This window comes from Calidris pugnax, unplaced genomic scaffold (genome assembly GCF_001431845.1).
Source record: "Calidris pugnax isolate Ruff unplaced genomic scaffold, ASM143184v1 scaffold133, whole genome shotgun sequence".
Classification (NCBI taxonomy): domain Eukaryota; kingdom Metazoa; phylum Chordata; class Aves; order Charadriiformes; family Scolopacidae; genus Calidris; species Calidris pugnax.
This window is the reverse complement of record NW_015090977.1, coordinates 3,616,362-3,630,330: the sequence shown is the minus strand read 5'-3', so window position 1 is coordinate 3,630,330 and position 13,969 is coordinate 3,616,362. Positions and strand designations below refer to the sequence as shown.

Sequence of the window (13,969 nt, the reverse complement as noted above, 5' to 3'; positions counted from 1 at the left end):
TCCCTCTTAATTTCCTGGCCAAGCCCGCCTTCTTCCTTTGGCTAGCATTACTTCAGCATTTCTTAGAGCAGAATTCATAGAGTTCAGAGCTGAAATCACTTTCCAGTGGTTTGAAAGTGGGGAACAATGCCTGGAAGGGTCTCTGGTAATTATCAATTCTTGTTCCACTGTAATGAAGACACAGTGAAGTTTAGCTGTCCTGTAGTCTTCCTAGAAGAGGCTGCAAACTGTTCTTCTAAGAAGATCCCTCATGTAAATTGAATATATAACTTAAAGCAATTCCACCTCGCTGAATGAGCACATTAAAATAAAAGGCTCTGTATGAAGCGGTGCCTCCCCGTGCTCTCATCAGGAGACCCACCTGAAGACCAGCTACTGCTGACGTGTGCTGCTCCCCAGGCTGTGCTGTGCTGGGGTATGTTCAGGTAAATCGGTAGCTTGGTTGTAACATGGAAACTTCCCTCACTTTGCTTCATTTTCTCCTATTTTTTTCCCAGTATTTTACAGGCAAAAGAGCTTAGCCCCTCACAACACTAAGTAATCCTTTTGGTACCTCCTGGACCAGAGGTCAGGCTTGATATTTGCCCAGTGGAAGGGGGTGGGGGGGTGGTATTTTATTATATTTTTTTTTCAAACCAGTCAGACCTAAAGGGCTCTTGTGAAATGGTTGGCACGAGGCCACGTTTCCATGGGGCTCAGACTGGCAGAAGATCCTGCTGTGAATGTTAACATCTCTGTGGCACGGAGCCTCCTGCGCCGTCCTCTGACTGTAGCGTTACTGAAATTACATAGATTTGAAGCGAAGCGTGTCGCGGTGTTTGCAGGGCCAGGGCCTGGAGCTGTAGCTGGTTTAGCTGGATGTTGGATTTTTTTTAGTGGCCTTTTAATTCAAAAGGAAACCGCAGCAAAGAGAAACACTTCTCTTCTGCTTCATGACTGTAGAATCGCAGGGGAACACACTGAATGAGAGCAGAAAGAGTTTATACTTGTTCTACTCATGCAGTCTTGCCTAAACAAAAGCATGATTGTACATGAGCTGCCCTTGGAGCTGGCTGGGCTTTTTCTCAGGAAGAATTTAAAAGAGATCATGTTTAATGCTCCCAGAAGGGTTCTGGTGAGCAGCCTGCCAGCTATTATCTGGCTGGGCTTTTGTGAAGGTTTCTAAAACTCTGTATAGGGATATTCAGCATAGCTGTTTATATGTCTGCCTTTCTCTAAAAAGCCATCAGAGGTTTGTTTCTGGGTTTGTTTTAACCATTCTACTTCGCTAGTATTTAAAGGCTGTTGTAACTTCAAGCAATTATTGCCTCAGGTTTTTGCCAAAAACATTAGATGGCATCACCGAGAGCTGCCAGTCATCACTCTGGGGATTTGTTAGTGACTTTTCCCTACATCCTTTCTGATGATGATGCAAAATGGACAGAATCAGTATTTGTTTTAATTGTTGGTGATGCTTAAACAGTCAGACTGGAGCCCTCGTATGGCATCTGAGAATCTTATTAAATTAAGGAAATCTAGTGCAAGTTGTGAAAACCTGTGATTATCTCGTGGAGAGAGCCTAAGGTTTTGGAAGGTGAGTGCATCACTTGTTTCCCTTCCTATCTATGAAATACGCAGTGGAATAGAAGAGAATTGGCACATTAAGTCTAATCTTCAGCTTACAGAAAAATGCTGGCTCTATTTGTCAGGAGATAAGAGCCTGCATAGACTTTTTCAACCCATCTTTCTCCTGTGACAGTATTACGTGGACAGGAGAAAGCAGAAGATGTGACACATAATTTGATATTAGTAAAGTTTTTCACATTATCAGAGATGAGATTCTTGTGCGTGTGGGAAATAAAAGTACCATGGTGTGTCAGCTGAGCTGGTTAAAAAGATGTACCCAGCAGCGTCGTCAGGAATTTGCTGACAAAAAGGCAGCATTTACCAAGTGTGTTCTGTGTAAGAACCCTCCTGGATCAGCCACTGCGGCCACAAAAGACAAATCTTTCAGAAAGTAGGATTTGTTGAGTGACTGACTCAGAGAAGTACTTACTTAGAAGAGGTTAGACTTATTTCCAGCATGAACAGCTTAAGGGTGGTTGGTCCACACTTGAGGCAAAGACTAGAGAAGTTTCACAGTATTTCCTTAATCACTAGACCCTTTTTTTTTAAAAAAAAAGGTTGGTGAATTCCCTTCCATCCAGTTATATGTTGATGGGGGTGGATTGTTAAATAAATAGAACAGGTAAGTAAACAGTCTGACCATTTCACAAAATCGCCAGTTTGGAGTTTAGTTTAAAAGTATTTTAATGAAGTTTGGGAACCACAATGTCACTCGCCTTAAAATATGCTTCTTGGACACTAATGAATATGCACATATCTCAGATTTGTATCTCGTGTCTTTCAGACACAGGTTGGGTAACAGTGATGTTGAGTAACAGGTGACATCTCAGGTTCTTCTCTGGCCATATTTTAATGAAATCAGAGATACTTAGTAATGTTTCCTACCTATCTGTTCACTTTTTAGCCTAGTTCTGGGATTCTTTGGAATGGAAAGTACTTACCATACTGTTTACCTTTTAGGTTACATTATTTTTTATTATTATTATCATTGATTAGACAAACTTCTTGTTTGTGGCCCCCTTCTTTTGCCACACAACATAAGCAGAGGCATTGGCCTCAATAATTCTGAAACAACAGATATGCAATACTGATCAGGGCAAATCCATTAAGGTATTTTTAACTTACTGATAATTTTCTACCTTTGGTCTTCACTCATGAGTGAATAATCAACTGACTTCTTCCACCTTGGAAAATATGTTTAAAAAATCTTACCATTTTCATTATAAAATATTTGAGTAGAATGCAACACAAGTTGAAACTTGCAACACAAGTTTCAGGCCAGAGATAAAGGTACCCAACACCCAGAATCGTTTAAAAAATCCAGAACACAACTTTGCAAACAAATATATGTTTAATGGCATTGTATAATGGATTTATAGTTGTTAAATATATTATTTTACTGTACAATTTATCGTTCTTCCAGTTCCTTTAGCAGTTCATCAAAGTGAGTAATGTACCATTTAGCTTTCTCCTTTACTTGCTTTCTGATTACATTTCCTCCAAATCCAATGAAGCAGTCCTGGCAAAAGGGAAAGAACAGGTACATAGATTATTGCAGTCCCATGCAAGGAACGGAGCTTCTCAGCAATTTAGCTTGTTTTTAAGACAGGATTTTAAAATTATGGTATTCTTCCCTGCCTCTTCCCCTGTTTCATTTTGCATGTTCATTTTTCAAATTTATTAACAAGATCTTTATTAACATTTAATTTTACACCACTTCATTAGAGTTTTTTTCCAAGAGGAAAGTTGTGTCTCGGTGCCTTGTGACCTCAAGATTGTTCAGATCTGAGATTTTGCTGAAAATCTCATGTAAATGTGATGCAACAAAAAGCCTTCATACGCAGGAATGAGTTAACATTCGAACACGCGTGCAGCATCTCACAGTTAGTCCTATACTGTTTATCTTAGCTCTGTTTACCTCATTTGATAGATACCAAAAGGAAACATTAACCACGTCTTCAATCATTAACCAGGAGCAATCATCGTTTCTACATCTCAGAAAACCATCTGCAGTGAAAGTGCAGTGTTTAAAATTTCCACTGCTGCTTTTTTTTTTTTGTGTTTAGGTAGGAAGCATTAAGCAAATACGAAGCTGCTTTGGTCATGCCCGTATTTAGCAGTGAGGGACCAACTGTCCTCACACCAGCAGAGGCTGTTCCTGTGCATTTCCATGTGCTGGGACATCTGTCCCTCAGCACTGGTGAAGAACAGGTACTGGGGTACTTTTATGTAGGGAAAGGCACTAAAGGGGAAATGGAATTAAGATATCTCCTCTGTAAAATGGCTGTTTATAAAAGCTGTCTTTATATTCCTTTTTTTTTTTTTACTATATCACCCTCTCAGGGCTGCTGTCTTCAAACGTATCATCACTGTGCAGTGAGATGAACCCTCTTGGTAGGCCAGTATCCGGTAAAAGTGCACCAGATCTGTGCCAGACCTTCATGGTAAGCACCATTCATCAGCGTTCAGGACCAGGATCTTGGTCCTGCACAGAAGCAAGCACTTAGTGTGGGGACACAGAAGGGAAAGGCAGACAAGATAACACCAGCTTGATTTGAGACAGGTCACTAGACTGGTACACAGTCCTGCTGGACCCTGATGCAGCCTTTCTAGAGAAAAGCTACCTCTCACAGATCTTTGAGGCTGTGGGAAGCGACAAAGATCTTCCCCTGAAGTCCTATAAAGAATTCAAACCCCATTTTTTTCACCCCAAAGGCTTTGCTCAAAAGGAATTTAGAATTCCAGTTCTTTAATACTTACACCAGGAGGACAGGCTTCCATGTCTGTAGCTCCGTCACCAATCATTACTACTTTCTTGAAGTGGAACTGTTCCTTCAGATGAGTAATAACCTTTCCTTTCCCCCCTGATTCAGCTGTTGGTTGTGTTTCATCAAATCCTGCATATTCGCCTAGAACACAGTGGAAGGACAAGTTAGACACGTAGCGTATTTTCTTGTAAATGAAGAAAGATACATGCCTGTGGTCTTTACTGCAGAAAACAGCTAATTACATGCAGTCCTGTAAGCCTCATAATATCAGCATCCCAAGAAAGTGATTCAAAGGTAAGTGTAAAAATTAGGATTTTACCCAAGTTTCAGTGGGGGTATTTTCAAAGAGCTGGAATGCTAAGACAGACCCCAGTATGGGCAGTGTTACAAATCCATTCCCAGTCACTCTGGTCTGGTGATACTGGGGTAAACATTTCAAAAGTATGATGCAAAGCCAGTGTGTGAAACAGAGAATAAGAAACAACCTCACTAACTCCAGTTCTGCTTGGTTACACTAGCTTAAAGTCCAGAGCAGCTCTGCTAAAGTACATCCCTCTCCGTGCATACCTCAAAGTCCCTAAGAGTGAAGTTTGCCTCTGAAAGCAGGTAAGTGGGTTAAACTCTTTTAACTTGAAGGAGCAAGAGAAAATTAAATTCTGCTGTCAGCAACTGTAACATGTTTTACCTTTGGCACAGCTTGCAATTAAAAAGTAACTACAGTAACTTTCATATATCTGGAAAATTACCCGAACTCATGGTTTTGGTAAGCTCTTGCAATTTTCCTACTTGGAGGCAGCTGCATCGGTAACAAGGTCATGTAGGCTGGACAGTATCTGTGGCCCATTTAGTTGGCAGTTTAGACCCAAAAAGTGCCATTAATTACCAGAGAAAAGAGACTTGAAGGGAATCTGAAGGGAATCTCACCATTAAAGTAAAATTTCAGCCTGTTGGCAAAGACGTTTGCTGTTGGAATGTTCAGCTGCAAGGCCACGTGCTCCACGATGCTCTGAAAGCCCCCAGAGACCAAGAAGACCTGGACCCCCCGTTGATGAAGCCTGTTCACCAACTCCCTGAGAAGAAAGAGCAGTCACCAAGTGTGGCAGCATCCAGGGGTAACAAGAAAGTTAAAATACATGTTTCCTAGACAAGCCTGCCCATTTTTAGTGTTATTCCAGTTCAGTTAGGATGTGTGCTGCTTTCCAGCTCCATCCAGCTCTGCTTCCCAAAGCTCTTCCTTCTTTCCCTTGTGAGTTTGTGCATACACTTTGCTTGAAAAAAGCTGAACAAAACCATCACATCTAGAGACAAACAGGTACTTAGTTGTTCAGAAACAAGCACTCTTAAGTTTTCTTTACACTTTCCTACTGTTCACATTAGTTCCCTTGAAAAAATGAGAGAAGATGCAGATCAGATTTTTTTCTGAAGTAAAACAATAGCAAGAAAATGAATCTGTAATGCAGAAAAAAGTAGGGAATGGGGAGGGGGGGATAAAGTCACTGCAACAGAATGCAAAAGTGGGCTGAAAAGTGTGCAAAGCACATTTTCTAACTCAGAGTTGGTTCCCCAGACGCTGGGCCATCGATGCCATCTTTAGAAGAGGGCACCAGCAACAGAAAAGGAATTGGAAAAAGTAGAACTTTTCAGAGGCAGTTAATGTCAGTGGGGCTTGAGGGCAGTTAAAAGTTTTACGGGATTTGGCTCTAGAAGCAGGAAGGTCAGTGTGCAGCAATGCTGAGCGTAAGAAGTGGTAGCAGTAACAGCAGAAATGCTAAATACTAAAAAGCAAAGTGGAGGCTTAAAGCAGGCTACACAGAAAAGGAGGAAGAAAGGGAAGGAATGAAAAGGAAAATCATGTGATTCTAAGTAAGGAAACAATGTTCTCTTTGTAGTTGGATCAAGCTATGCCTTTTACAGAAGAAGCTGAGCATGTGCTTCATTTCAAGGAGAAAATACAAGTGCAATATAATCTAAAACTACTGTATGCGCTAAAAATATTTTAGACCTGGAGCTATGGTCAGATTTTGTAGTAAAAGAATTTATTTCAATTCTTTGAAACAATTTGAATAGGAAAAAAAACACTTCTCAGTTTAAGTAGTCAATGTTAATTCCAAACCCAAAACCAAATGAATACAAACATAAATATGTCTTTCCCCTTAATGATTTTTTAATACTTTTTGAAGGATTTTCAGTACAAAATGGATAGCTCTGAAGCTGAGTTCAGGGGTGTGACTGCACACAGAATTCTAAGAGAGAAGTAATATAATTGCAGAATAAACTAAGCCAGTTGTTCATACTGGGCGTTAAATCTCCTCCCAGTTCCATCACCCATGAAAACACAGCTGTGATTGAACAGATTATTTTCCTTGCCCATTTAATCCTCGAGCCAGAATTTGAGTTTACCAACCAAAATGGCAATTAATACCTAAGACTGTTTTCTTTTTACATGGATGTCTAGCCACTTGACGTGGAGTCAGGCCATTGTAAGCTCCTGATAAAAGCTTTGTACACAAACAACATGGAAATGGAGTAGGAAGGCAATCTAAACCAGCTCTATGGTCTTACAGCCTCACCAGTGTCACAGAATTTTGTTGATTTATGCCACCTGCTTTTGGAAGACGCTTTCATCAGATCATTTGAAATTCTTCTTACCTTATTCCTGGTGTTAGCTGAGGTGGGTTGTCAGATATTAATTTCTGCACTTGCTCATAGGAGGGACGTATGAGACCTAGTCGTGCTGTTAAAGCTGCTTTGAATGTCACGGTGCCACCCATCGCTCTGCGGGTCCTAAATTGTGATCCAAAGAAAGGAAATCAGTGACACTTAACAAGTTGACACTTCTCAGAAGAATAACAAGGAACAAGGTAAGAGGCCATAGTTTCTAGGTTATACCATATCTATGGAGAAGATTGGTGCACTGAGAAGATTGGTAGCAACCACTGGTAGAAGATCTCCACAGGTCAGAGCTCTTGTGACAACCAGTGAGACAAAGGAAAACTTTCATTCCCTGTGAGTGCATCTGAGCCACTGGGACCAGTATTCCTGAACTACAGCCCAGGTGCTGTTCTCTGACAGTAACACATCTTTTGCTACAAGCTTCGATGGAAACACCATCAGCCTGAGAGAAGTGTTAAGAGAGTTGTCCCCTCTCCTCCATCTCATAATAAGGTTTGCTAATGCCTAGCCAAGTTTAATGATGAGGGCTGATCATAGTCCATAAAAAAATGTACATTAGAGAATTTATGTTGGTATAGTATTGTTAAGCGCGTTCACAAATTCCAAAAGAAGTTAACTTTATTATGCATTAATTCCACTTATTATTCCCTATATCCCTTTTAAACTGTAATAATCCCCTATGACAGGGGTGAATTAATCCCTATTGTAAATTCATTGTCACAGACCAACCTTATCCATGCTTATTTTTTACTACTATTCCTATGAAGTAAGAGCAGATATACATACATCTCTGCCACGGCGTCTCCGACTCCACAGAACTTCGCGAGCTCATCGATGCCTTCTTCCCTGATGACCGTACTGTCCACGTCAAAGCACACCGCGTCAGCGTTGCGGAAGATTTCTTTCATCTCCAAGAGGGACGCCATCCTTTTAGGAACCTTCTTACTGTAAGGGGACAAGATAAAGTCTTTCTCTGAGTGACAGCACTGCACTCCGTCTTGAGCCATTTGAGCAACTGATCTGGTTCTTGCGAGAAGGGACGAGCAGAGCCTGGTAGCCAGCTTTTATCAAAGAGCGCGAGCGGCGGTGGAGGTCTGGCTCGGCTGCTGATTTGCTCTCTGCTGGTGCTGCCTATGATGTTCAATTTACGTTCCAGGTGGGCCGTGGAGCTTTGGTCAGTTGCTGATTTGCTCCCTGCAGGCTCGGCCCATTGATGTTCACATGGGGTTCAAGGTTGTGATACTTGGCATTTGCTGAACCATCAGACTGCCAACTGCTGGGTGGGACTTGCAGTTCTCTGCCTCATCTCGCCCTCACCGCTCAAGTGGATCTTTTCTCATCAGACCTAGTCTAGTGTGTCAAATTAGTTGCTCCAGGGGATAGTAAAAGACACCCAGGATTTGCTTGATCACAGTAGACTTAACTATCGTAAACCTATTAGTGAGTGGTTGTCCCTAAATCGTGCAGGTTTAGATTCTCTTCAATATCCTGACTAATACAAACTAAATTTTCTCACCATCCATGAATGCATAGAAGATTTGGCCATTAGCATTGGGAAATTAGTCTTTTATAAAATCCATTAAAGTCTTGAGCTTTGAGAACTTCACTCAACCCATTAAGATATCCCATCATGACACAACTTCTTCCATAGCAATGCCTGACAAAAGTTTGCTTTCTTCCCTTTTATATCTGTCCACTTAAATTTATGTTGAGCACTTCTGCAGATCAGAAGCATGAGGTATTAAGTGTTTTCTTACTCTACTCATCTTGTGCTTCACCCTTTCATAAGGGAATTCAGTTTGGATTTTACTATTTACCAATCTGTACATTTAGACAGAAATAACAGCATTCTATCTACCTGACTTCCCAGATTTTTGTAAAAGTTTTTGGGTTATATTCTCTTCTAGTTAGACGTCTCTCAGGACACATCTTGTGTAATAGATCTGAGTAGCAGGTTCTCTCTTTTTCTGGTATAGGGGAAAAAATACCATCAAACAGCATGTTATGTACCTTCATAGTTTTTTTTTCCTCTCACTAAGCTAATTAATTTTTCTCCTATACATCATGTGAATTTTACTGGTGAAAGGTCTTACACAAGCTCCTAAAAATAATTTCATTTTTTACCCTTTTTGGACTAATTTGGCACCCCCAGATAGAAAAGGCATCCAGTGAAGATGGAGATGATCACGGTGTACCTTGCTGTGGAAAAGTACAGGAGCTGATGGGTACTGCTGTAGCTCCCTGCCAGCCAGGAGTCATCCAGGGATTGCACACAGTAAACACCGGTGCCGTTTCCTGAGGTGACTTCTGTGTGTTCACTGAGAGATCACAGCTCAGTGGGGAATGGTCAAAGCAGGAACAGGAACCTTTGGGTTCATTCCCACGACTAGTAACTAATACTGAGAGACAAAAGACTTTATGAAAAAATACCATAATCACTGAAAAAAACGTTTAGAACGCACACTCATCTTCTATCTGCTCATGTGTATAGAATAAAAGGGAATACTCCAGTCCTTCATTGAAAAGTCTGTATGAATGAAGCCATCAAACCCAGGCGGTGAAACCTGTTGTGAACAGCTAAGAAACATACTTGTAAGAGATAATCTCTGTTTAACAAACAGGTGGATATGAAATAGCAAGAAACAGACAGAGCGAGTCACATTAAAGGCAAAGCTATCCAAAGGCAGCCACAAAACAGTACTGTTTGAGGGTCGTTCTAGCTATTCTGGAGTTTTTTGGTGTGAAAACACTGCTATAGTGAGCAGAGTGGGTTTGTGGCTTTGGCACAAGGCTGAGAAGGTGACACAGAAGGTTCCTTAGCGCTCATCTGCATCACAGGGGTGAGAGTGGGAGAGCAGGTATCACCCAGCACATATTCCCTACTGTGCATCTGGTTTAGGTGTGGGAAGGTAGGACAGAGCCTGGGCTCAGCCTCCCCACTGTGCCAGAAAGCAAAGGTGAGTGGGGACACAGCAAAGAGGACACATTTCAGGAAAGGGCTTTTGCAAACTCCATCTCTGGGAAAGGCAAAAACAAGGACTGAACCATAATTTGAGAGGTCTCTGCTCTTGATGCATCACAGCTGTTCCGTGCCCGTGCTGGAAAACTCTGGTCTAGCTTTAGAAGCATCACTAAAGAATTATTTGTTGCAGACAGCATATGTTTATATTTTTCTATAAAGACTGTCCTGTGCATATAAGAAATAGTTATATGCCATCAGCACGGTACGTAAGAGAAGCCTCTCTCTCTAAATGGCCATGGACATAAAACCTTCCCTCTGACAGAGGCTGCTTCTGGGCTGTGCTGTGGGTGTCACCCACTGTCACTTGGCTGTGGGCAGACAGGTGACACGTGAATTCCAAGTTTACTTTGTGTTAGCCTTGACTTGACATTGGCTCTACAGCACTGTGTTTGTATTTTCAGGGGAAGATTTTGATTTTCTTTGAGCCAGGAGGGCTTTGACTTCAGGGCAGTCCTTGACAGCCATTTGCCATTTGCTAGATGTATTTGTGCAGTGGAATTAAAAAAAAATAAAATCCACTGTCATTTTTTTAATGGCAGGGAGTTAATTTTTTCCAGCCTACTGGAAATTATAACGTCCACCAAAAATTCAGCCATGGGTTTGGTGCCAATTTTAAAGATTTGCTCTACTGGACAAACTTGTTGCATCACTGTGGCATGATATTTGCGTCACGGTGTTCCAACACTGATTCCTTATTATGCAAAGCCATCCCATTGCCTCATGCTCACCCGAGGCTGCACTGCAACAGTGTCACATGATGATGCAATGTCACTGTGTGGGCACCCCACACTGTGATGTGATTTCTTGGCAAGAACCTGAAATAGCTTTCTGGATAAGCGTCCTCAAAATTTTAATCTCTCTGAAAAAAAATGGTATCGCTAGAAACACACATTGGGAGAAGGAAGGAAAAGACTTTTTCTTCTCTCTGGTATCCACACTTCCCATACTCCTTTCCCTTCTGGATGCTCCTTACAATCAGGAGCTGCTCTGGTGGACTTTGCACTTTGGTGGACAAATAGACAAGTTAGAAGAAGAATTACCAGTGTAGAGCCATGGTTGGAATTAACTCTGTCCTCTCTTTGTTCCTTCCAAAACTCTTTCAAAAGAGTTTCAAGCTGTGATTAATAGTGCCTAAAAATGACAAATTGGAAGAGAAGAATTGTGTTTTGAAATGCAGAAACCATCAGTAGTTCCTGATCTCCCTCAGCCTGTGACCTGCTAAAATCTTTCCATTTTCTGCTATAGCTGGGCACTGAGTCCTGGAAAACACAGCCCTGGTTTTGGCTGATGTATCATCACACACGTTGGAGAACTTGTGATGAACTGTAAAGTAGGGAAGCTCAAACAGAGGAGAATCTATGAAGGAAACTTCAGCCGTTGCAGGGAATCTTGCTGGTGAGAAAAGTAAATTTTAGGAGTTAAAGGTGGTTCATTTGGAGTGAAATAAGGTTCTTCTGCCCTTCTTGGCAGAGCTTGAAGGGTCACCATCAGCTCCAGAGGCTGTCAAGTGCCATTCCAAATGGTAACATGCCACTTTCAGTAACTTGTGACATTTCTTTCCTAGTTCTAAGGGTAGATGAGAGCATGAGGCAAGGCTTTTAGTGAGTGAGTAATGGGCAAAAGGAGGGGAGGGGATGGAGGGAGGAATAGAAGCAGGAGAGGTTCTGCTCCTTCCTTTGTTTTTAAAATTTTCAGTGGGCCACCCTGGCATGTCTTCCACCAGAAGCTGCCTAGAACTCACCTCCAGGTAAGTGACCACAGGAAATAAGGACAGACACAGTAGCTTGTTCACAGGTAGCTGTCACTTGGAAACATCACCAAAAAGGAACTGAAGCTGTGTAAAAGCTTTCTATGGACAAATCTCTAACAGCTGTAGTAACAGAACAGCAATTTTTTATTCCAGAGTGGTACAGGCCTCTACAGTTGGCAGAGATTAATTACTCTGAAATTCAGGGCATCTGATTGCTTAAATACATCAATGTTTTAATGAGATGGTAAGAAAAAAGAAATTCCCATAAATAATGAGCTCTGTCTCCGTATGAAAAATATGGGTAAAAAATCCCTGATGTTTCTGCCATTTAATTTCAGATGGGTGCCATTAAATTTCAGATAGGTAATCTGTTCCTGTCCTATTATTCGCATTTTGGAAAAGCATCCAAGCAGCAAAGATTTCAACAAGTCTGACAATAAAATATAGTGGGGAAAAGCTGGAAAGCAGAAAATGGGGAAGATAATAAACAATGGGCAAGTGTATAGAGAAGACGTAAGAATAGAGGGAGAGAGGTAGAGTGAAACTTGAAATAAAGATAGAGAAAAAGAAAGGGGAAAATGGAATTCCCATTGAGATCTCCTTGTCTCCAGACTATGAAGTACTTCATTGGACCATTTGGAAATAAAAAAAAAAAAGAAAGGTATTTCCACAAGTCCTGTTTCGTAACTGAGAGGGTGGAGTTAGAGAAGCAAGCACGGGAATTATGTAAGACCACATGTCAAAGGAAAACAACTGAAATCTTTTCTGTTTGCTGACCCTTCAAAGAAGGGCACTCGCTGCACTCTGGAAAACTGAAACAGCCACAGTATCTGCTACATAGAGTGCAAAAGGAACAAGTAAATGGTACTCAGAACTCCAGGTGTTCTGGGGCTGGTATATTCTGATGAGATCTTGACGAGATCTCAAAATCCTCATTGTGACTAGATTTCACTTGATACCATATTTCAGCTTTCAGAAGTGCTGCTACTTTGCCTTATGTTGACATTTACTGCTGTGAAAAAAATGAAGATTAAGTGAATCTTAATGAAATCTTACCTAAAATATCTTTTGAAACAAATCAGTCGGAAATACCCTACAGTTTGCCAACAGTCTCTGGTGTTTCTGTTTCTGATTCACTTTCCCATTTAACAAGGTGAGAGTGAGCCCGTCACTGAGATCCACACTGAGATACGTTCCCGCAGCAGAGTAACACTGCATTGAATGTGCAGTGAGATTAACAGAAAGGCAACTGCATTAAACTGTTTCCCTTTTATTGAAGGGAAACTGTTGCTTAAAGTAAGGGATTTGGAGAAAATAGTTCTCAGAACTTTTCCCAGGACCTGTTCCCACTACAGGACTGGTCCTGCTTGTAAGAACATTCACAGGAGTGTTTCCATGGTATTAGTTTAAAGAAACCACTTAATCCTCATTGTTTCTAGTCCTGTGTCTGTAAAATTGGAATAATACAGTGATACAGCTTAACTACGCTGAGGTTTAATTCTCTGTATTAGCCTATGTTTTGAAAGCTTTAGAGGAAAGGGGGTACATTTAAGCAGATTAGTTATATTTAAGCAAATTGTGACTTGTTTATATCCCTGTAAGTGCTACTCTACTACCCATCCATCCGTAACTGTGAGTTTCTGTGGTTTTCAGTGTTAGAATAGAAAGAATAAGTCCCTAAATTCACTAAGCTTGCTTCACACTTCCAGATTTTCTGTTGAGGTTGTAAAGATAGTAACACAAACCAGGATGCAAGTCAAGAGATGCATTTTTTGCAGCTATACACTACTACCTGAACAGCAGTGCCTAACAATGAATTTATTTACGCGCCTTTTAAAAAGTAGTTGAAAAGGGGTAGAAGGAACCTGGTGGATGTTGACATCCACCTCCCAACTCTCCAATCCCCTTTTGCCTGTCCTGACAAAATGATGATGCTTCCCCCCTGCACGATTGCATCATTCATTCATGCTGCTGTTATAAAACAGGCACCACGCTGCTGCTGCTGCATCTCGCAGGGCAGCACGGTCACAGCCCCAGCAGGAGACACTCTTCATATTCTGTGCTAAAAAAACATGGTAAGTGTTATGGATCTGATACGCCAAACGCCAACCCCTTCCAAGCTGAGAGAAAAAAACGTTCCCAGTGACTTAC

At 41.3% G+C, this 13,969-nt stretch overlaps 1 protein-coding gene across 1 annotated transcript; it reads right to left on the bottom strand.

Moving 5' to 3' along the window:
• Positions 1-2,937: 2,937 nt before the first annotated feature.
• PSPH (phosphoserine phosphatase) lies at positions 2,938-8,153 on the bottom strand. Its single transcript, XM_014953123.1, has 5 exons — positions 7,833-8,153; positions 7,023-7,157; positions 5,298-5,443; positions 4,366-4,514; positions 2,938-3,124 (listed from the first exon to the last, which is right to left on the bottom strand). The coding sequence occupies exons 1-5, from the start codon at positions 8,051-8,053 to the stop codon at positions 3,014-3,016; spliced, it is 762 nt and encodes a 253-aa protein (XP_014808609.1). The 5' UTR covers positions 8,054-8,153; the 3' UTR covers positions 2,938-3,013.
• Positions 8,154-13,969: the final 5,816 nt, after the last annotated feature.